General features: G+C 38.9%; 1 protein-coding gene across 1 annotated transcript; it reads right to left on the bottom strand.

Moving 5' to 3' along the window:
• Window positions 1–371: 371 nt before the first annotated feature.
• Window positions 372–20,214, bottom strand: pcmtd1 (protein-L-isoaspartate (D-aspartate) O-methyltransferase domain containing 1). The gene is made up of 6 exons (XM_069685468.1): window positions 20,029–20,214; window positions 9,351–9,822; window positions 8,846–8,948; window positions 7,344–7,515; window positions 3,421–3,544; window positions 372–3,079 (listed from the first exon to the last, which is right to left on the bottom strand). The coding sequence occupies exons 2-6, from the start codon at window positions 9,655–9,657 to the stop codon at window positions 2,706–2,708; spliced, it is 1,080 nt and encodes a 359-aa protein (XP_069541569.1). The 5' UTR covers window positions 9,658–9,822; window positions 20,029–20,214; the 3' UTR covers window positions 372–2,705.
• Window positions 20,215–21,903: the final 1,689 nt, after the last annotated feature.

Genomic DNA, 21,903 nt, shown 5'->3' on the forward strand with positions numbered 1-21,903 from the left:
TTACTTGATGAGCAAGTCAGTGCTGCATCAAGAGATGTAACTGATGTTTTTTTTGTTCATTAAATTCACATAGCCCATCCCTAAATATTTCAATTGATTAATATTAACTTAAGAACAGCAAAGGCATCAGCCATAAAAGCCCAAGACGAGTTGGAAAAGGGAACATCTTTCTAAGCAGCAGTGACAAAAAAAAAAAAAGGTCATTAAGCTTGCAAAAGGATGCCAGAATTGCACTTTTACAACTGTTTCTTCTTCACGTCTGCCTGCAATGATGACTCACTCGACACTTTCACCACGTCAGAGAACAAACGCAGAGAAGGCAGAGGAACAAAAACACTAAAAAAGAGAGTTTACAATGATAAGAGGAGACATAATGTGATTGTGACCTTTATTTTTGTGCCAAACATTTACGGAGGAACAACACATCTTCAAAATGAACTGCACACTCTATGAGAAATCATCCTATAGGCCCGATAAACAGCAACAGAGCTGTTTTGGCTGTTGACAAATGAACTTAATATAAAATTTGAGAATCGGTTATGACTTGGGTCTGCTCTGGGTGCCATTTTTGTCGTCAACTCTCGTCCACATTAAAACGTAATCATAGCAGTCCCATTAACTTTGGTGCAAGGCGTGACCTGAGAGTCGAGGTTGTAGGTCCCCTGCTTTCAATACTTAATGTGCTCTCTAATTAGCTATTATATTTCAGAGAATGGTTTATAAACTGTCGCATGCCTGTAATTGGTCATGTGAATTTTAATGGATACTACGCAAATTAAATGGGACTATTTTCTTTGTGGTAATTATAAGCTGAGAAATTGTTCCATTATTGCTTACTTGGAAAGCTCTTTGATGAATGTAAAAAAAGAAAAAAAGTAAACGTATTCACACACAAAATTACTAATATAATAACCACCCCCATCTCCAAACAAAATATTTTTCATTACACCAGAACATAATGCACTAATATGTCTTATCTATTTAAACAGACAGCAGTGGAGTTTTGATCTACAGAGTTCCCAGTGTCAAAATACAGTACAGCAAGAGGGCGCTACAACAAACCAAATGCAACTTAAACGGTATGCAGAATCCTATGATAACAATACAGATATATAACCACTTTTATATCGAATAGAATTAATATCAACAACATTCAACTCAGCTTGTGGAATACTAAAATATGCATTCAAAGTAAGATGAAGGAAAATTTCCAAGTCTGTGACAGTAAAGCATGAAGAAAAGAGTGTGACATCGATCAGTGATGTGCTATTTTCTTTTTTCACCGTGGAATGTTTTCTCTCTTTTTTTGGTAGTAATACACCGTTTGTTTTAGGGGTTAATTTATTGTGCCGGAGAATTCACAGACGTCCTAGTGTGATGGGTACATTGGCACTTGAAGGCCATCACAATTAGGGAAGTTCTGCAAGCAAATTGTACTTTGATTTAACAGGATTACATCACAACAAGTCCAGTCCACAATAAAACTTTGTTTGTTTTCACTTGAGGACTGCAGAATAAGGTGCTTTATTGGACACTTCTTCAGTCCAGGATAAAAAAAAGGCTTCGAAATCCTCAGTGATTCTGATTTGCATTGTTGTCGATTAAAAAAAAAAAATGCGGTACTATACAAATTTGGAGATTCGTCTCAAGGCCATCGAATTGATTAATATAGTTTACATCCTTGTTTTTTTTCAAAACGTTTCCGAGCTCGATCACCAGGGACTTCACCGCCGGTGACCGATCGTAAGATGTGAAGCAAAGTCAGGAACACCCAACACATATACAGTATATTCATGCATGTACTCATTATTGACTCGCATCTCCTCTCTTTACCAGAATCCCCTTAAAAGAAAAAAAAAACCATCATCAACTTTATTGTTACTTCAAACCTCTTACATGATTAATTAAACTATTATACTAGTTGCATCAACAGAGGGAAGAGGAGAGGGCCTATGACACCTTTTCATATCAAGTAGGATGACAGCTAGTCAAATGCAAAGTGAGAAAACACATTATGTCAGCACCCTGTAGAAAAAGTTACATCAAAAGGTGCCCTGTAGAAAAAATTATGAACCACTCAGGTCTCTCAATGATTTTTTCGTAATAGGAAGGTACAAAACATTTCGACTGAAAGTGAAATATCAAGAAAAGTAATGACTGAAGTGTCCCATTCATGATTATGCAACATCTTACTCTTAAACCCCAAATGGGAGGATTTGTCCTAATTTTGCCTCTCAGTGTCTTTTGCTGCGTTCAGCATCAGTGAATCCGCCGACGCTGATAGTAAGTTAAAGCTTCTAAAAAAGCTGCAATAAAAGTCTTCATCTTAGCATGATCATATTTTAACAAATATAGTAAGAACTTTGTCTTTTGTACAATTTTTAATCTGCACTCTTCTGCAGAAATCCTGACATTGTGATAAAATCTGAATCTCAAAACAGATTTCTGAACCTATGTCCGTAAAGTATATTTTTTTACATTGTTTTTTTGTTTTTGATATACAAATCAAAAGGAAAAAAAAGTCAACAAAATCCAACAACTCATGACAATCATAACATTATTATCCAGTATTATCTTTGACGTTGCTTTCCATTACAGTTTTGCCATCAAGATTTAATGGAAATAATGCTACATTTGTACTGAAAGGGGTGAAAAACATTTCAGCAGGCGCTGCACCCATTAAGAGTGAAAATCAAGTGAATCAGTCATTTCTCTCTGAAATACAGCAAATATGCTTTCAGTGACTCAGGCAGCGGCAGAGCCATTATTTGGTCTCTCAACATGTTCACTTGCTTGAGGATTTCAATGTCGCCAATGTCTCTGTCCTCCTCCTCCTCCACTTCCTTGTGCTCTTCCTCGTTGTGCTCCTCTTCCTCGCTCTCCACCATTTGCGGGATCAGCTGATTGCCCACAAAAACGTAGGTGTTGATGCGTCGCCGTCGGCAGCGCCTGCGTTTGCGCTTCTGGGGAACTCGTTGCACCGTCCCCTTCCCCTGACTGTCCTCGTTGGCCAGGTTTCTGAGCGTGCGGCGGATGTAGATGCGAGACAGGTCCTGAAGGCTGCGGACAGTCACCGGCGCTGAGGACAAAGAGAGATGACACAGTCCTTCAGGGCGATGCGCCACAAAAATAAGAATAATCCATACAACTGCACCATTTCTTCAACTAGGTCAGCATAAACAAGTGAGGCAGTCCAAGAGGAAACTACATCTTAGTTTTTCACGGAAACAAAAGAAGAGGCTCAATGAAGCAGCTGCGAGGCCAGCTTCTCATGTCAAAGCAGATATCGCTATAGGACGTGTTTCATCACATCACTTTAAACGCACTGTCTGAAAAAACTGCCTGCTTTATACTTCAACACCCGTTGACATAATAGGACGAAACAAAGGCTTTTGTTGAAGACAGAGGCTGTAAACTTACGCAGCTGGACAGTGTCAGGCTTCTCTCCATCAGCTCTGCTCTGCTGGACCAGGGGGGCAAAGGACACCGCCAAGATGTTTTTGCTCTCCCATGTGCACTGGCCAGTCCTGGTTATCTGGGTCAGCTGCATAAAGAAAGAAAACCTGAACTCAGCACTGAGCACTTATAAATATGAAATACTGTGCAACATTAGGGAGCCAGAGCTAAGGGTCTAAACCAGCAGTTTCTTAAAAAATATGTTCATTTTTTCCAACGGGTGAACTTGTTATCTTGGTGAACTAACATCTTGGTTGGGTGTATATTTCACCCCTCTATCATCACTCATTATTCTTATATGTCTTTGATTCAATACAGATGCCAGCAATACACCCAATTATGTCAGTTTAAACACACTATTTGCTTATTCATTATAAGACATTCACACTTCTGATCATCTTACTTTAAACTCCAGGTGTTCATTAGGGATGGCAGATGTACATACACTGTGTAACTAGAGACATATGAACCATGTCTCTGGAGAAGAAATGGGCCCTCCTTTGCATTTGCATGTACGCAGCTATATCAAACAGGTGCATGAAATATTAACTCCATTACCACACTCGCCTCTGTGTGTGAATAAATTACTGCCAATGCGCTAGGTGTACAAACGAATGGACCAGGGACTGGAGGTGGGTAAAATCCTATATCAAAGTCCTTTTAAATATGTACTGCAGTATTGACATTTATTATCTTTTCTTTCTTCAGGCAAATCTAAAAGGAAGTAATTAATTGCTGTAAGGGAAATATTAAATCATAATCATATTTGCAGCAGTAAAGTACCCTCATTGAAAACAAGGTTTCATGCATAAAACATGTGGAAATGTCTTGTTTTATCAGACCTACAGTCAAAAGCTCAACGATCCTTAGATTATGATGCAATCTGTAACATTTGAAAAGCCTTGTTATGTTTGTTTCAAACGATTATTCAATTATATGGACTATAGGCATTTCATTTCATCGATTGGCTAATCAATTATTGAACCAATTGATGCAGTTATACTACACAGCGCATCGCCCATCTTAAACCAGACACACCATCAACATGTCTGCCGGTGTGAGGAGTTATGTTGTGTCAGAGATGGCCTTCAGGATGCGCTTGATATCAGGCTGCTGCGGCCATAACAAGTAATTACACGTCCACAGCGTGACAGTCATCAAAACACAATTAAACCACATGAGGCTGAGGACTCATCACGCATGTTAATATAGTGGGTATAAATCTTGTTAGGGGGAGGGGTTAATGGTCTGGGGGGCATTCAAGTGGCACACAATGGGTCCATTAATACGAGCAGATACTGCGGACGCCTTGAGGCCAGACACAGGCTCATCCATTCATATACATCTCATACATCATGGACTGCATTCAACAGGGTAACACTCACTGCCACGGCACAAGGTCTCTAAGTGGTTACTTATTTTTTTCTTTTCAATATCACCAAGATATAGATGTTTTCATGTTACATTTTGTTCTGTTTAAAATGGGCATGCTCTTAATGGTATTTGATTAAGGGTCTTACATTGCTGCACGCTGACTGAGGTGAACCAAGGCTAACAGAACCGAATGGAGGCTTTCACGTGTAAACAGCATAAGCATAAAGGTACAGTATGATCATCATGACATTTAGATGTCATTTTATGTAAGCTCAGAAAATAAGTGTAAAAAGAGGTCTGAACAGGGTTGGAAGAAGAGTCAGATTCTTTACTTAAGTTAAATTAGAAATGTCAATTAAAAGGGCTGAATGGACAAACCCATGAATATATAACAGAAACATGGTGTGACCTCTCTTTTATCTCTCTCTTTTTATGTTGATTTTATTTACTTATTTCTTTTCTCTCTTTCTCTTCAGTTGTACAGAATGTATATATAAATATACTGTATGTATCTGTATTAAAAAATAACCTATAAAAAGTAAATACAAATAAAATATACTTTAAACTTTCAGAAAAATTAAAATTAAATTAAAAATGTTGCTTCAGTAAACAAACATAAGAAATGTCAGAAAAATGTTACTAAAGGATCAACATTAAACGTATTCGTGATGGCATATTAGAGAGATATTTTTACCACTATACATGTCGGGATATTTTTGTAGTAATTCAATGTGGAACCAGTTTAGTTTAAACTGGATAGATTAGTAGACTATTGCTTTATAATAATATCATATAAAAATGTTTTTTAATGTAAAAAGTACAAACTGAAGGTAATAATTGAAGTAGAGTGAAGCGCTGTAGAGTAGAAGTATCAAGTGGCAGAAAATGGAAACACTATGTTAATACAAGTATGTCAAACAAGTACATACTTGAGTAAATGTACTTAGTTAATTTCACCACTGTGACAGAACTCGTTTCGTCACTTGCGTCTACACATTCGGGCCCAGCCACGTCTTTGAATATGCTAAATCATGAAGTGAGTCAGCATTTTAAAAATCTCTCTCCTCCCCATACTACATTTTGATGTTCCCCGTGTGTCCACTCTGGGGAGTATTTTTAAAGAGCCTGTTTGTTGTTGTTGTTTTGGTGAGGGTCGGCTTGCTGCTGATGAAAGGCCACATCAAAGAGAAAAAAGATGTCATTCAGAAATCGTTCGCACGGGTGTTTACATGGCCTGTGTGGATATGGGTTATATCACTTTAATGCTGTTTTGATGTTGATTCAGCTGACTGTTTTTGATCTGACTAAAGCCTTTTACCTTCTTTAAATAAAGAGCATAATATCTGATTGACTGATTTATGTTAATGTTTATTTTATTTAAAGATACAATCTCGAATATTTCAGTTTCGTGCTCTTGAGAGCCACCCACTGCTGATAATCAGTAGCTGCAGAAGCACACTTCCTGTTTTAACCAGGCGTCTACAGTTGGCTCCCTTTGTTACTGTTGTAACTCTTGATTTTCCTCGCTGACGGTCGCTTTCGTTTTTAAACTGTTTGCCTTCATCTGAGCGTCGAATGTTTCTTTTTCTTTAGATTACCGCTTATTTTATAAGTTGTATCTGTAGTCATCGATCTTCTTTTTGTTGGTTCAGCCATAGTAGATTACTGTTTACTCGCAACACTTGAGACCGGAGGAGCAGCCGCTTAGCTCTGCCTACCCTCTCTGGCAGACCCACCACTGCTGGCTGATGGAAAACGCGTCACTACCTGGGCGCCGCTTGTGATTTTTTCCGCGAATGTCGCCACAGACCCCCAGTCCATAAAAATATGATATACTACAAATGCAAAGGCTTTCATCAGTTGGCCATAGGCTCAATCACCATCGTGTTAACTCATTTGGTGATAGATAGTGACTTAAAACATATTTATTTAAATGAAAAATGTGAGATTATTACTTTAAGGAGGGACAATGGCCATTAATGAAACGAGCATTTGAATCCACTGAGAAAATGTGCATGATTTAGACATGCAGGCAAATGTTAACCAGCAGTCCCTTGCAGGTTGATGGGACATAACAAAAAATGTAAAAGAAAACATTCAAAAGTGTACTTCTATGTACTCTCAGGACACTTCTGCCCTGAGATAAAACATTATAAAATCTCTGGTCTCTGCTCTGCCAAGATCTTTAACCTACTTACTGGCTGAACGTCCTGCCAACCATTTTCACCACCGACTTCCAAAAATATTCTAAATGCCCCCTTACATGCCCACCAGCCTGTCCACACTGACAAATCCAGCATTTTAAATAAAACATTTATTTATACAACCCATGTGTGTCGTTATGCGGCTGCTCGATTCCAGGGGCAGTTGTGGCTCAATAATGCATGTGAAAGTTGCATAAGCAGTCTTGTAGGTCAAAGCTATTTTACCTTGTTTTCCCTCATGAGTTAGCAGTTTGAATAGCAATCAAGATGTGTTTATTTTCTATCTTTCTGGCAGCTTGTAGCACTTACCTGATCCTCTATGGGCATCACCAGAATGCCTCCAATTTTGAGCAGTACTTTCATGTAATTTTCGTGGTCTTTCTGCACTCCCGCGCCGCAGTAAATGCGATCGTATTGGTGGCTGTCTGTTGAGATTTCGAGGCAATTCCCCACCACGAAGACGGGTTCACAGAACTCAAACCTGTGAAAATATAATAAAACATGAAGTGGGTCCAATACATCCAACAATGATGGGAAAATGCTGATGTGATGTTTCTGCCTGTGGTTTGAATATATCCAGTTTTTGTTTGGGGAATATTTGAACATTTTGTGGAGTCCACTTTCTTGCCAAGAGCTGGAAGATTGCTCAGTTTCAAGCTGCTTAGCTTAGCTTAGCATAAAGACTGTGGGAGATGGATAAACAAGATAGCACACATATAAACATATAACATAACATAGCTTTAGAACTGCATGTAAATATTGTTAGTAATCAACAGAGCAAGGCCAGCTGTTTCCCTCTCTTTCTAGTCTTTATGCTAAGCTAAGCTAAGCTAACCAAGTGCTGGCTGTAGCTCTTTATTTAAGGGGCAATTTTGTGAGTGCAATCATTAAATTCGTCTTACTGGGAATCTACACCATCACTGTAGCGACAGACGAACGTACGTGTCACGCAAGCGTCATAGCAACATCTATTTTGCAATCTGCACCGGCTGCGACTACAGCAAAAGATGAGTCTCAAAGTCAGCCAATGGTAGTCGAGATTCCTTTTTGCCTTTATTTATAGGTCAGCTAAAGAGAGGAAATGTGGGAAGGAGAGAGTGGGGGATGACATGCATCAAGTGATCAGCAGACCGGGAGTCGAACCTGCGATCAGCGCATCAAGGACTGTGGACTCTGTACATGGGGCACCTGCTCTACCAACTGAGCTAAACCAGCGCCCCGTAGTTGAGATTCCGGGCCATAAATAGGGGTGTCAGTGACGCAAAAAAAGTGTGCAGTCTGCCAGAAACAGTAGGAGAAGACAACTTTGCAACTGACTTGTAGACTTATTTCTATATTGTGCAGAATTCTGTATTTCAGTAGGATGTAGAAATTAATGAATAGGATTGGTAAACCCAGATGTTGGGACCCAGATGTACATATTCATTGCTCCTTCAAATTAATCTTTCCTGCCCATCTAGCCGATCAATAACTTCAACAGGAAACTGAAATCGAAGTTGGCCAAAATGCAGAGATCACATCGTTTAACATGGCTTCCTTGGTTGTGGGCATGTATTTACATAGCAAGCAACTGCTTTCTACGCTTCATCGACACGCAGCAGCAGAAAATTACTTGCGTATTACGCCCGCCTCTTGCGCAGCATACGCGGCTGGTGGAGATTGCAGCACTGAATAACATTGGAGCAGTTCTGTCCCGGCATATGGGTGCCAAAAATATGCTTCAAATACGTTGCCTGTGTAGATTCCCTTTAACTCTCAGCAAGATTATCATATTTTCCTAAATGAAATAATCTTTTAAAGCATGTACTTACTTATCAAAGCTTTCGCTATTCTTTATGAAGTCGTCCAGTTTCTCTCGGGCATAGTCAACCACGTCCTTATGGAGCTCAACTCCGTGGTTCACACCGAACGGCCCTTAGAGGAGAAACACGACAGGAACAACAAGCATTACTTACAACCTGTTATGGCCTCATCTAGAGCTGAAAAAAACTGATTGACAAATGATTGACTTTCTGTTTTTAGTATAATTTAAATATTTTTAAGTCTTTGGACTGGTTTGCACCTGTCAAGCAATTTGTAGACGGTCCCTTAGGCTTTCGGAAATTATGATGGGCATCTTTTACTATTTTCTGACTAATCATTAAAATAATCAGAACAAAGAACAATTCATTGCTGTCCTGTTGTCATTGATTTGTAGGCACACGTGGTGCACTGTCTTAGTAAATTGTTAAGCTAGATTACAGATTTACAATACACCTGTGCACTTCCAACACATAAAAAACACACAGCTGTGACAAAAGAGTACAATATGCTTACCTATGATAAGACCAACCATTGTGCTCAGGTAGCCGGTTCCACTGCCCAGATTGAGGAAAGAAAGTCCTGGCTGCAGTTTGAGGGCCTCCATCACCTCTGAGTATATACACGGAGCAGACAGGTGTATGTTGCCATGCTTCCACGCCAAGTCTTTGTAGGCACTGTCCCGATAGCCATCCAGGTAGTAGTCCCCACGGTCTATGGCCCGAAACGCCTGTTCAACTTTCTCTGTGCGAATATACTGAGCCTCCTTCAGATTATCAATGAGGTCGTCATTGTCCTCCCCAGCGCTCACGGCTCCCCCCATGGCGGAAAAGAGAAGAGAAACACACGGGCAGAAGTCGTTCTCAGGATGAGTGATTCCTCTTCCTCCTCACAGTGGCATGGAGATGAACGGGTGGCTGAAGGATGCTGCCGCTGTGACTCCTCGGGTGTCGGCTCAGACAACGCTCATGTCCAGGCAGGAAGTAACCTAAAAAAATATACATAAACACGTTATGGCAATATGCCTGCAAGGGAACACGGTGTCTGATTTAATTTACAAGTCGAGAGCAGAGTTAGGATGGAGATAAAAGCAAAATGTATCCCACAACTGGGACGGTCTGGAATATATTTATTCATGTTTTGTAATGCCTTTGGTACTCAAGAACTCGATGAAATACTGTTGCAGCATTTATTCTAATATTCATAGCAACACATATTAATCAAACCGGTATGTTTGAAAATAATCCAGTAATACAGCACGAAGGCTTTGTGATATGATAATATAAATTCTGTCCTCATTAAGGCAGACTACAGAGGACTATTTCACATGAGAACAAATTAACCTGGAACACACTTCCTGTACAGCAGTCGTTTGCATTTATTCAATATACACAGGCCCTTTTCACAACAGTGATTTGACATAGTGAAGCAGGAAGAGCACAGCTGCAATTAATAACCTTAACGACAGGTGCATGCATCATATGTGCAAAGGCCTTGGTATAATACATGCAGGCTCACGAGCATCGCTGATGTCATTTGTTACACCTGTGATTTTCCTGTAAACACACTAGAAATTCTCTGTTGCGAAGACGCGCTCTATTCCTCATGTTTCAGAGATTATACTTAATGAGGTATGAGTCACAGTATATCTTACACAGACATATCTCCTATAGTATACTGGCAGGTGCTGTATGTGTGATGCTTTTTAGAGATGAATTTAATTTATCACCCGAGTAAATGGACAGATATTTAATTTAATCATTTTAGGGATGCCGATATCCGATATGCCGATATTTTCCAACCTTTTTTGCCGATTTCGATACCGATATATTAGGCACGTGTTTTTTTCCCACCGAATTGCAGAGAACACCAAGTCTCCCCTGTAGTGGAATTGATATCATGTCTACTCGTATTGTAGTGGCCCTTTTTTTAGGGAATCATCGAGCGTTTTATCGGCAGAAAATATTGGCAGAAAAATGACATATCTGCCGATGCCGACATGTCATTTTCAAAGCATAATCTGCAGATACCGATAATGTGCCGATAATATCATGCATCCCTAAATAATTTACAGAAAAATGCCAGCATTTCGATGCTTTCAGCTCCTCAAATGTGACTGATCATATCTATGATAGTCAACTGATTATCTTTAAACTGTTGGCAGGACAAACCAGGCAAATTTGAATGTCATTATGGGCCTTGGGAAATTGTTAAGGTTGCAGCTTTAATATTTTAGAAACTAAATTGAATTCACATATTTTATGCTTACTGATGATGGTGTAAAGCATCCGAGGCTGACACTGTGTGTCATACTGCTTACGTCTGTAAAGCCTGCAACGTCCAGGGGGAAGGTTCAAGGTTATGTCAGAAATAGCTGACATTATGGGAGGGCAATATGAAAAATTACCATCCATGATTAAGTGTCTGGAAAATATAATCATAAGTAATACATCATCATCATTGATGCAAGTCAGAAATATCCAATATTACGATAATTTAATCCTACTCATTGATCGATAACATAACAACAAAACAGATGAGCTATAAAAAATTGGCAACTACAGAAGAAATGGTGCTGCTAAATCTCTAAAATAGAGATCCATAAGGCTCATAAGGTCCCGAGACGAATTTGAAAGGTAACTGTAGAGAAATATAAATCTCTGGTGCATGAATTGTTTGGCTTGTCTGACTTTTTCTCTCATTTTTGGCTTTTTAAAGCTTTGTAAAGTACTGGATACATTAAAGGCTTCCAAATGTCCTTATTAGTGCTGCAACTAGTAATTATTACAATTACTGCCTGATGCTGATTATTCACAATTCACAATTAGTGGATTAATAGTTTGGGTCTACAAAAGACAAAAAATACTGCAATTAGAGATGTCTATCAGTATCCCAGAGCAAAAGGTCACATAATTAGTTTTTTTTTGTGTGACCAACAGTCTGAAACCCAAAATTATTTAATTTACTCTAAATAAATGAGCACATTCACGTGTCTGAGCACCGGGGAGTTTCAAATGCTCAGTGTTTTTGTTTCCAAAAATAACTAGAAATGTGTTGTCTTTAAACTGACTGAGAAATTACTTGACTTCCTTAGAAAGAATCAGGCTGAAAAAGGTACAAGAATATGTTGTTGTTGTTAAACTGCTCACACTCAAGTTCCCCACTGAGAGGTGGGACGTTTCTCTTCAGTCTGGTTGTGAACCACTGCTGAGCAAGGTTAATAGATTTGGTCAATTAAAACACTCTGATCTCTGCTGCTTTGAAACTTACTTACTCTTTAAGTACTCAGCTTCTGGCAATACTTTGCTTTTAAGTCCGGCAGTTTATCAATAAAGAGGGACTTCCTGACACATGCTGGCCTGTTAACATTTCACAGATGCTTTGGTAACTAAAACACCTCACCCCGGCACAGACTGAATGGGTATCGCTGGAGAAGCAGCCGAGGGAGTCGAGTCCTGAATTCCCTCCCTGCCTCCTCAGCATCTCCACATCTGACTCAGCTAATAAAGATTACAGTCAGAGGTGACTTTGGGGAGGAAGTCCAGGCCAGGTGATTTTCCAGTGGCTGTTTCTTACAGGCAAAAAGTATCACTGATTCGCTAACCATGCCTGATTGTACAGCATTGTCATTTTTGTCCCGTTTTTTTCTCTCTCTGTAAAACATAGAGTCCTTTGAGTTTCTTGCAGTTAAAACAAAAATGTAGGAAAATGGGTCAGTCGAGTTATTCTACAGGCAAATTGCTTTTGGGCGCTGCTGTACAGTTGTACTAATGATAAGCCTTCAGACAGGGGTCATTATTCACCAGGCCTGGCTGGGACAATATGCTTATCTCCCCTTTAAATAAGTGCAATTCTTCAAGTAATGTGATTTAATATTACAATCCCTCATAATCCTATTTACATCTATAGGCCTGTACAGACTATTTCAAAGTTTAGGTTACCTTGTAAATAATCTCTACTTACAGATTCTACATTTTTATGTTTTTTAGTTCATGAAGTGTTCTGGTTTGCGTTTGTACTACGCTTGTAGTCCGAGTAGTATTGACCAATCACGTATCAGCAGGCAGCAGCGGTGTGGAGAGCAAAAGCAAGCGGAACGTAATCTGCCATAACGCCATTTTAGCTCTCATCAGCGGTCATCTGACAATAATTTAGCTTCGTATTGATCTCTACAAACGTCTGCAGCGAGTTCAGCTAACAATCCGTTCTAGATCAAAAATTCAACTTGAGATAAATTCCCATGGTGCTGTGTCTCGAAAGCCGTTCAACGTTTAGATTTCCCGACTTTCTCGAATGCATCAGAAATGATCGATCTGACCTCCGTTCAACAAACAAGCAAAGTTTTCTTCTCCTCTTGAGGACAGAGCTTAATTTTTACTCTTTACTAATCTGCATTATGATGTCGTAATTTTGTCAAACTAAATCACAAGAAAAAATTTTTCTTTTTGGGGGTTCATACCGCAGTAGTTATCCAGGGTGAAGCCTATGCCTAACTTAATATTTACAGTGAAACTGAGACTCACCACAAACAGATTAACGGGGGCTCCCCCGGGGGATTTGATGAACCAAGGAATGGCGCCATTTATTTTGCTGACATAGAGAGGGGCAAAATTCGTTTCACTTTTGATCTGAACACACGGTCGCTTCTCAAGTTGCTAACTGGACTGTAAACAATGCAGCGCACAGAAAAGGAAGTCTTGGGTGGAAGTCATCAATCAATCAATCAATCAAATTTTATTTGTATAGCGCCAAATCATAACCAGAGTTATCTCGAGACACTTTACAGAAAGAGCAGTTCTAGACCGACTCTTTGTTATGTTATTTAAAGAGAGGCCCAACATGAATCACCACGAGTAGCACTTAGCAATATTCGGCACATTGGCAGAGAAACTTCCTTTAACAGGCAGAAACCTCGAGCAGAACCAGACTCATGTTGAACAGCCGTCTGCCTCGACTGGATGGGCCGAAAATGGGATAGAAGGAGATGCAGGATAGAGACAGGCAAAGAGAGAAACAACAACATATGTTCTTGTTACATCAACAACAACAACAGGTAATACATACTTATGGTTACAATGCCAATAATAGTGGTACACTAGTGTGTCGCTAGAAGTCGTGTATCGCTAACCGCTGCCTAAACCGGACATGCCCGACATGTTCACCGTTGTCCCCAGAGGCTGTATCGTCATCAGACTATAGCTGATGAGATGTTGTCTTTGTTTTTATCTGCACAAATGTCTCATCTCCGTCTACTTCTTGTACAAGTACACATAGTTAGCTAATAAAGCTGGTCTTATTCTGATATCTGATCAGATACTTCTAGAGGCTTATATCAAATATTTTATACAGCTTATATTTCCAAAAACAATGCACCTCAAATGTCAGTCAGTCTTCATGAGTTAACAGAATCAATGCTATACTGTCTTAGGAAAGTGGTAAATAAAAAATACTATTTAAAGTAAACGGCTGCATTCAGCTGCTCCTGCTTATCAAGCTACCAGAAATATAATACAATTACATGTACATGTATTACATATATTTTGATACCCCTGAGTTTGAAACGCGAGGTTACAGGTTGTACCCATGTCAATGACAAACTGTGCACTTTTGCCTCCTTCCAATCTTTTGTTTCGCCGACTGTCCTGGCAGTAACTTCTTTCCACCTTGTCCACTTAGCAGAAACTAAATGACACAACATAATCTGAATCGTGTCAAAGAATCAAAACAATTATTTTAAAAACATTTTGATACTTGAGTCAGTGAGTTTAGAGTTTGTCCCCACTCACAGGACAAATCAAAAGGACAAGTTAGGTCATCAAATTTGATGCTATAATTAACCTACACCTAGAGAATCCACCATTAATACCACACAGGAAGTCCTTGGTTGACCCCATGTGTGTGTATAAAAAGTGCACCCAAATCTCCGGTCACGATGAGCTGCCATGACCTGGTTAGGGACAACTCTCGGAACCATGCAGGATGACGAAACATGTAACACTAGATCAGCCCCAGTGCCGTAACTCCATACCAGAGGCCTTACTAGGCAGCACACCAAGATGTACACACACACTGCTGATCAACAGCATGCGTGAGGTAAGCTGATAATCATCACGGCTACGGGCATTTACAGTGTGAATGAGACAACTTATCAGCTGATTCAAAGCTCTGTCAGAAAAGGTAAATATGTCAGCACCTTTATGTCAGAAGAGCAGAGTGAAATAATCACAATAAATCTCATGATACTTCTGAACTGAAGTCTCACGGTTGCTATCAGGAGAACACAGAATTAATATGTGATGTTGTTTTGACAGATGACAGATATTTTTAATATGTAATGTCTTCTGCTTCAAGCCACAATAGCCATGAAAAATACATTTCTGATTAATAATTTCCATATTTTTCCTTTGCGACTTGTGAATATACAAATCCTGACAGTGAATTTATATTTCTTGAGGCCGACATGTGACCGTTTTGTCCCAGATTCAGTGCAGCGGAAATGTTCACATTGAAGGATAAGATATGAGATTAAAGGCTTTAGAATGTGTAGATAATGAGATCTGACTATGTGGGAAACAAATTAAGCTACTGTTTTTTTCTGTGATGTCGAATCTATTATTAATACTAAACATATTTGCCAGTATGCTGTAAAAATGCTAATTTAATAGAAGAAATCATGTGAGATCAAAGAGATACTTTAATGGTGTGTGCTAATGAAGCCATACAGACCAACGTATTCCTTCGTGCATAGATGCAAGTCGAGCTTGACCGATATATCTGCTGGTATTTACAACAGATATTGGCCTGATATCGGCCTATAACTGATGCATGTTTCCCAAAATGTGCAGATATCAAATTTTTTTCATAAATCATATAATACAGAAAATAATGCTTTGCAGCAGAGCATCACAGCTGTGCAGACGATTGGTGGCCCTCAGTAGAATTGGTTAACATCGTACAGTGATGTTCAAGTAATAATCTCGAAGATTTTCATTTAAATAAATGTCTGTTAAGTCACTATCTATCGCTGAATGAGGTAACACAATGGTGATTGAGCCTATGGCCCACTGATGAAAGCCCTCGCATTTGCAGTATTACAGACTGGCTATCTGGTGTGACTTTTGCAGAAAAAAATCACAAGCGGCGCCCAGTTAGTGATGTATTTTCCATCACCCAGCAGTGGTTGGTCTGCCAGAGAGGGTAGGCGGAGCTAAGCGGCTGCTTTTCCGGTCTCTGCAAGTGTTGCGAGTAAACAGTAATCTATTATGGCTGAACAAACAAAGAAAAGATCGATGACTACAGATACAACTTCAACAATAAGTGAAAATCCAAAGAAAAAGAAACAAATTTGACGCCGTGGACGTCACACATGCAACACTGTTTGGATATCTGGGAAGTGTGCTCCTGCAATTACCGTTTATCGCCATAGGTGCCGCCAAAGAAAATGAAACTGAGATCTTCGAGACCACCACTTTAAATATTCTTGAATACAATTATTTGTTTGAGAAAGCACCCTCATGAGTACCTTTGTAAAATAATATCTGTGCACAATCCACATTGAAATGGTCAGTATAAGTTCAATATACTGGCTGGAAAATCATTAATTAGTCATTTTTATGAACCCTCAAAGATCAAGCTCTCTAAATACAAAAGGTTAGTGAAATCTTATACACCAGAGTATACATCTGAGCTAAGACGCAAGGGAAGAAAACTGTGCTGCATTTCTCTCCAAAGTGAGTAAGATGTAAAAAAGCCTGAACACTGTTTTTATATTCAACACAGCCTTCCTGTAATAAATATGGTCTTTGTGAAACTTGTTCCTTATGACTTGTCAAACTTGGTCCCTATGAATTTGATGAATGCCTGAGTCTTAATGTAGTGCCACCAGCAGATCAAATATTTCACTTGTTCGACTCTGTATTTCATGGCCGGATACCTCAAAGACTAATGACCCACTTCCATTATATCTGCAGTGACCATCCACAGCACACAGTAGATAAATCATAATTATTCTACTCACCATATGACCCCTCTTCTGGCATCAGTTTAACACTTTAATGTCCAGTTTAACATAATTTATACCTCCAGATCTAAAAAGGTGAAATATGATTTGCAGAACGGATCTCAGAGGATACACACTTTGGATTGTTATGACCTTTTGACCCCTCCTCTAGCGTCAGCCCCTGTGTGCACTTATTCTCTCTACACTCTCTACTACATATTCTAAAGGGGCAATTGGTCACTGGCGCAAGTTTATACTCCCAAAAGGAAGTAGCTATTTTAATTTTACTTTAAAACATTTTGCCACCATTACTGAAAGTTTAAAAAGTTTAGTTGCAGCAAATAAATCAATACAACAACAACAACTACAGATGTATGAATATTATTGTATGTGAATTCAACACAAAGGGGAGAGGCATGTTTACAGATCTGCTTTCTCTTAGCGTCACTGTGTTCTAGTTTATAATCTTGATCAAGACTCGATGTACGTTTTGGAAACAATTCTGTGAAGAAGGAATTTCTTTTTACTGCACTGCATAAAACCAGCTTCTATTCTAATATATTTTGCCATTACCGCGATATGTCTTCTTCTCTAGTTTGAAATATTGTTATGCTGGGGTCAAATCAAGACTTATTCTTTCATTTCCCAAAACATAAGAATATAATGACTTAAATCCACCCTAAGACTGGAATATAAGACAGACTGCCATGAAAAACCTCTGAACATGTTTTGCTTAGCAGTGAATCAACCCTGAAGATTTACATAATAACATGCCTTTCCCTCTGACTCCATCCCCAGGCTAGCAGTTGGGATCTTCAGACTTAATGAAAAGTATATTAACCTCTCTCTGTATTTATACAAGTTTCACTGGACTCTGTTAATTAGCCCACAAATAGCAAAAGGATGTGACCGTGGAGGCTAACAACAGGAAGTGACACTTCAGTTTTTTCTCTTGTTCTTCTCATCCTCAGCTTTTATCCTATTGCTTCAAATATTGCACAAAGAGGAACAAGCAACTGTTTGAATCTTGCCATCGCCTTTGTAGTCAATCATCATAAGTTCACTCTGCTTTCAGACAATCTAAGATGGATCAAATGTTTGTTATTTTAAACAAACATTTGATCCATCTTAGATTGTTTCTGGTGTGCAGTGAGAATGATACCATCACATGGCGGCCAGTGATGGAGTAAAATATATGTGTTGCTAATTGCTGTCAGCACTGTGACACAGAGATGTGCATTCAACTAGAGCTGAAGCTAATAGCAGAAGAATTAATAGTAGGTGAACTGACAGTTAATTGTCTCTTCTTAAGCAGATATGCTAATAGAATAGATATTTGTGTTTTGCAAAGATGGCAGGACAAAACAATAGATTAAAAGATGTCACCTAAGAAATTGTGGGTATTTATTTCTGTTTGTACTTTTTCTGACATTTTATTGACAGAACTATTACTTGAGAAAATGACCAGTAAATGATTTGGTAATTGTTAGTTGCAGTCCGAGCATTTTGATTTGCTATCATGTTGATGGCTCAGAAATAATGATTAACTTTTCAGTTGTTAGGATGTGGTGTTTGTTTTTTGTTTTTTTACCTTATATGACCGTTAACTGGATATTATTTGAGTTTGTGATTTGAAAAGTTTGTTTGCATGTTTTTACATTTTTTAATCACATGGTTAAGAGACCAAACAGGAAAAGAATCCTAAGATTATGCGATACAACTATGATTATAATTTGGATTATGGATTAGCTGTCACCTATTGAAGTAATCGCCAACCATTTTGATAATCGATTAAATGATTTAAGTGATTTTTTTGATAATACAAGTCAAAGTTTCGTGATCCCAGCTTCTTAATTGTGAATATTTTTTAGTTTTTTTACTACTCTACAACATTAAACTGAATGTCTTTGGGTTGTGACTGTAACAATACATTTAATGATGTCATCTCACGCTACTGACTAGACATTTATAACAGGTTTAAGACATTTTATAGATCAAAAAGTTATCAATTAATCAAGAAAGTAACCTACTACTTGAAAGAATGAAAATAGTTGTTAGTCATATCCCTAAATTGTTGTGTGTTTATTCAGCGTCAGTAAAGCGTTATTCTCTGAGGTGTTTCCTATAAGCCCAACCCATCTATATTAAGTCACGAAAATAAAAAATAAAAATGAACACCTTCCAATTAAAAACAAGTTATACAAGGATAATGTCTCCTCATTTCACTCAGACAATTATATTTTCCTGCTCACTCGGACTATTTGCTTTGGCGTTCACAGATGTTCCTATATTCCCACAACTGACACCTGATGAAGCCAATCAGCTCTCTTCCTGGTCACGTGCTGCAGTTGCCACACAGACGGCAGCCTGTTAGCCAATCAGCGGCCTGGAACACTTTCTTCGCACTGCGTGTGACGATGGAGCAAAACAACAACAGCGTTTTCATGAAATGTTGTCAAGCGTTATAAAATCACGGCTGTTTTTAATCCTGCCCGTCCACTCCAGTAAGAAATAACATGGCGAGTCAAGTATTCATGCAAACACCGGCTGACTAACATTAAACACTGCATGTGTCTGTCTGTGTGTGTGTGTGTTTTGGAGCATTCATCATCTTGCTTTTGTTCCCACTTGTCGAGCAAAACGCAGTTGCTGGCCAGCTCTCTGCAGTGCGATTAACCTCAATCTTTAGCAGTGACTAGCTAAACCGGTTTTATTGCCAAAGGGCTGAAATATCCCTGCTGGTGTTTAGAGACGGCTGCGGAATAATCCCACAAAAACAACAAATATTACGTGATTTTCGGACTGAAAAACCATATAGAAAAGTCTCCTGATGCTCTGTAACGTTGCACACATAGGAATGAAAGACGGGGTGCACATTTCACAACCGAGAGATACAATTGTGTTTTCTTTTGAACAGAATTGAGTATTTAAGTTAGCATCTGATGTCGCCATCTGCCCATGAATCCAGCTAACGTTAGCTTTGTGGGCCTGAGTGCGCCATCATCTGAACAGAGACAAAGCAGGAGGTTAGGTAAGCTCGCCTCTTTATGCTCAGCTAGCAAACACACCGCGCAGCTAGTTAGCTCAGTGTGTCTTGTCTACTAAAGCTAACATTTAGATAGCGTGTCAACTAAACAAACCGACATACTCGCAGGAAGACGGTTGTCAGCTTAAAGAAATGTAAAAAATACTCACAGTGCCGTGTCGCATTAACTCACTCCTTGTTACTGAATGTGCAATGCGACGGTCAGTCAGTGACAGACAGGCTTTCACACGTGAACAGCCTCCTCCTGATGCTAACCACTAGTTAACTGTGCAAACTAGCTAGTTGCGTGGAAAGGTAAAGTAATGATTGCGAGCCGCTGTGTCGAAGTGGAAGAAGAAAGAAACAGCTGAGAGGAGGATGTAAACACAGGTCACGTGGTATAAAAATGATGACGATAGAAGGAAGCACTGTTGCTTTCTTTCTATCTATCTATCTATCTATCTATCTATCTATCTATCTCTATCTATCCATCCATCCTTTGACTATCTATCGAGTATGTTTAGTGTGTTTTAGTGTTAGTCTGTTAAATACTTTTAACTACAGGGATTAAACTGCATTACAGAAACAAATGCATTCATTACTTTGGAACTGAAGTTGGATAAAGTAAATAACTGTACTTAAGTGTAAATTTGAGGTTCTTTGATCAAATGTTTTATTTTAAAAAAATTGAGGATAAATTAAATACCACAGAAAATCATTAGCCTGTACATACGTATGCTTTTTTTGTATAAATTGATATATCAATGATATATAATTCTATTTTTTGGTACATTTAATGTTTTAATGCTTATTCCTGTTGTGCCTTTTTTGCACTTCTATTTTTTTACTTTACTTATGCAAAATAATACTTATATACTGTACCTCATCCACCACTGTCTTTCTGTCCACAAAAGTGTTTATAATATTACAATTATTTTTATATGCAATTAGATGTATTTGATTTAATAAACCTTGTATAGCTCATGTAGCTATTTCCACTTAAAACAATCGAGTTTGACATTCCTCCCTTAAGTGAAAAGACCATAACTACATCCAGAGTCAGAAAAAGTTCAGGAGTTGTACGGCTGTTCTACTGTGTCAACCCTGTCCATTATGATTCCCTTTAATAACAAGAGAGTATAAAATTGGAAAGATCGTGGAAAGCGTCACCCACCTTGTAACCTCACACAGTTCCCTGAAGCAAAGGCCTAAATTTAGCCTGCAGCTGGTTTCTGGCCTGTTCTGGAAGTGTGGGAAAGGATGATCACCAGGTTTTATAAGGACGCGGCCGTGCTCAGCAGACGCACTCAGGTCTGAGCTGGTCAGCTTTCACTGTATGGAGTTTTTTTTGTACAGTAGTTTCCTCTGAGGCAGGCAGGCAGGGTTTCAGGGACCTAACTTCACCTCATATCCTGATAATGCTTTACTTATATGCTATATTTGTGTGCAAAATATAGCCAGTTCAAGAATTATAAATCACATTAATCCTGTTTACAATGTATTCGCACAGGGTATGTAGGGTTTATATAAATGCAGTTAAAGCCTGCTGAGGATTTAAAGTCTACCTATATTTCTCTACATTCAGAGCAAATATAGTGAAAAAAAAGTGTGGATTTTGCAGAATGAGCTTTTTTTCCCTCCTGTGGTCGGTCCTCTAAGGTGAAGCATTTTTATTCTCCCACAGTCACTGTTCTCATTGTGTAACAGCGAGGTATTGCGCCGGAAGTGCATGACCACAAAATACGCAAAATTGAATACAGTCTGCAGAACTCATACAGGATCATCCGTCACGTGACTAACGGCTCCAACAGCTTCTCAGCATCTCCCTTTCCAGGTATGTGTGGATTTTCCCTTCATATGTTTTCAGTACATGAAACCAGGGCTGTAAACAGGACTTAAGTTAGACTGAGGTCAAGAGTTTCTGGCTAACCTAGAACGTTTTCAACAAAAATAAGGCCTTAAAGTTTAAGATTTTAGATTGATTTCACATTTTATTCATGCTCTTTATCTATACTGTCAAGAATACAATGCTAAAAGGGAGCTGT

This window comes from Semicossyphus pulcher, unplaced genomic scaffold, assembly GCF_022749685.1.
Source record: "Semicossyphus pulcher isolate SPU_LCO1_2020_fin unplaced genomic scaffold, fSemPul1.0.p SCAF_7, whole genome shotgun sequence".
Classification (NCBI taxonomy): domain Eukaryota; kingdom Metazoa; phylum Chordata; class Actinopteri; order Labriformes; family Labridae; genus Semicossyphus; species Semicossyphus pulcher.

What these genes read in the sequence shown, in the direction of transcription:
- pcmtd1 (XM_069685468.1), bottom strand. Translation starts at nt 9,657, where the DNA reads ATGGGGGGAGCCGTGAGCGCTGGGGAGGACAATGACGACCTCATTGAT. An exon ending in AATAGCGAAAGCTTTGATAA is followed by an intron (nt 7,516 to 8,845) that starts GTAAGTACATGC and finishes ATATTTTCACAG; the next exon opens with GTTTGAGTTCTGTGAACCCG. An exon ending in TGATGCCCATAGAGGATCAG is followed by an intron (nt 3,545 to 7,343) that starts GTAAGTGCTACA and finishes TTCTTTATGCAG; the next exon opens with CTGACCCAGATAACCAGGAC.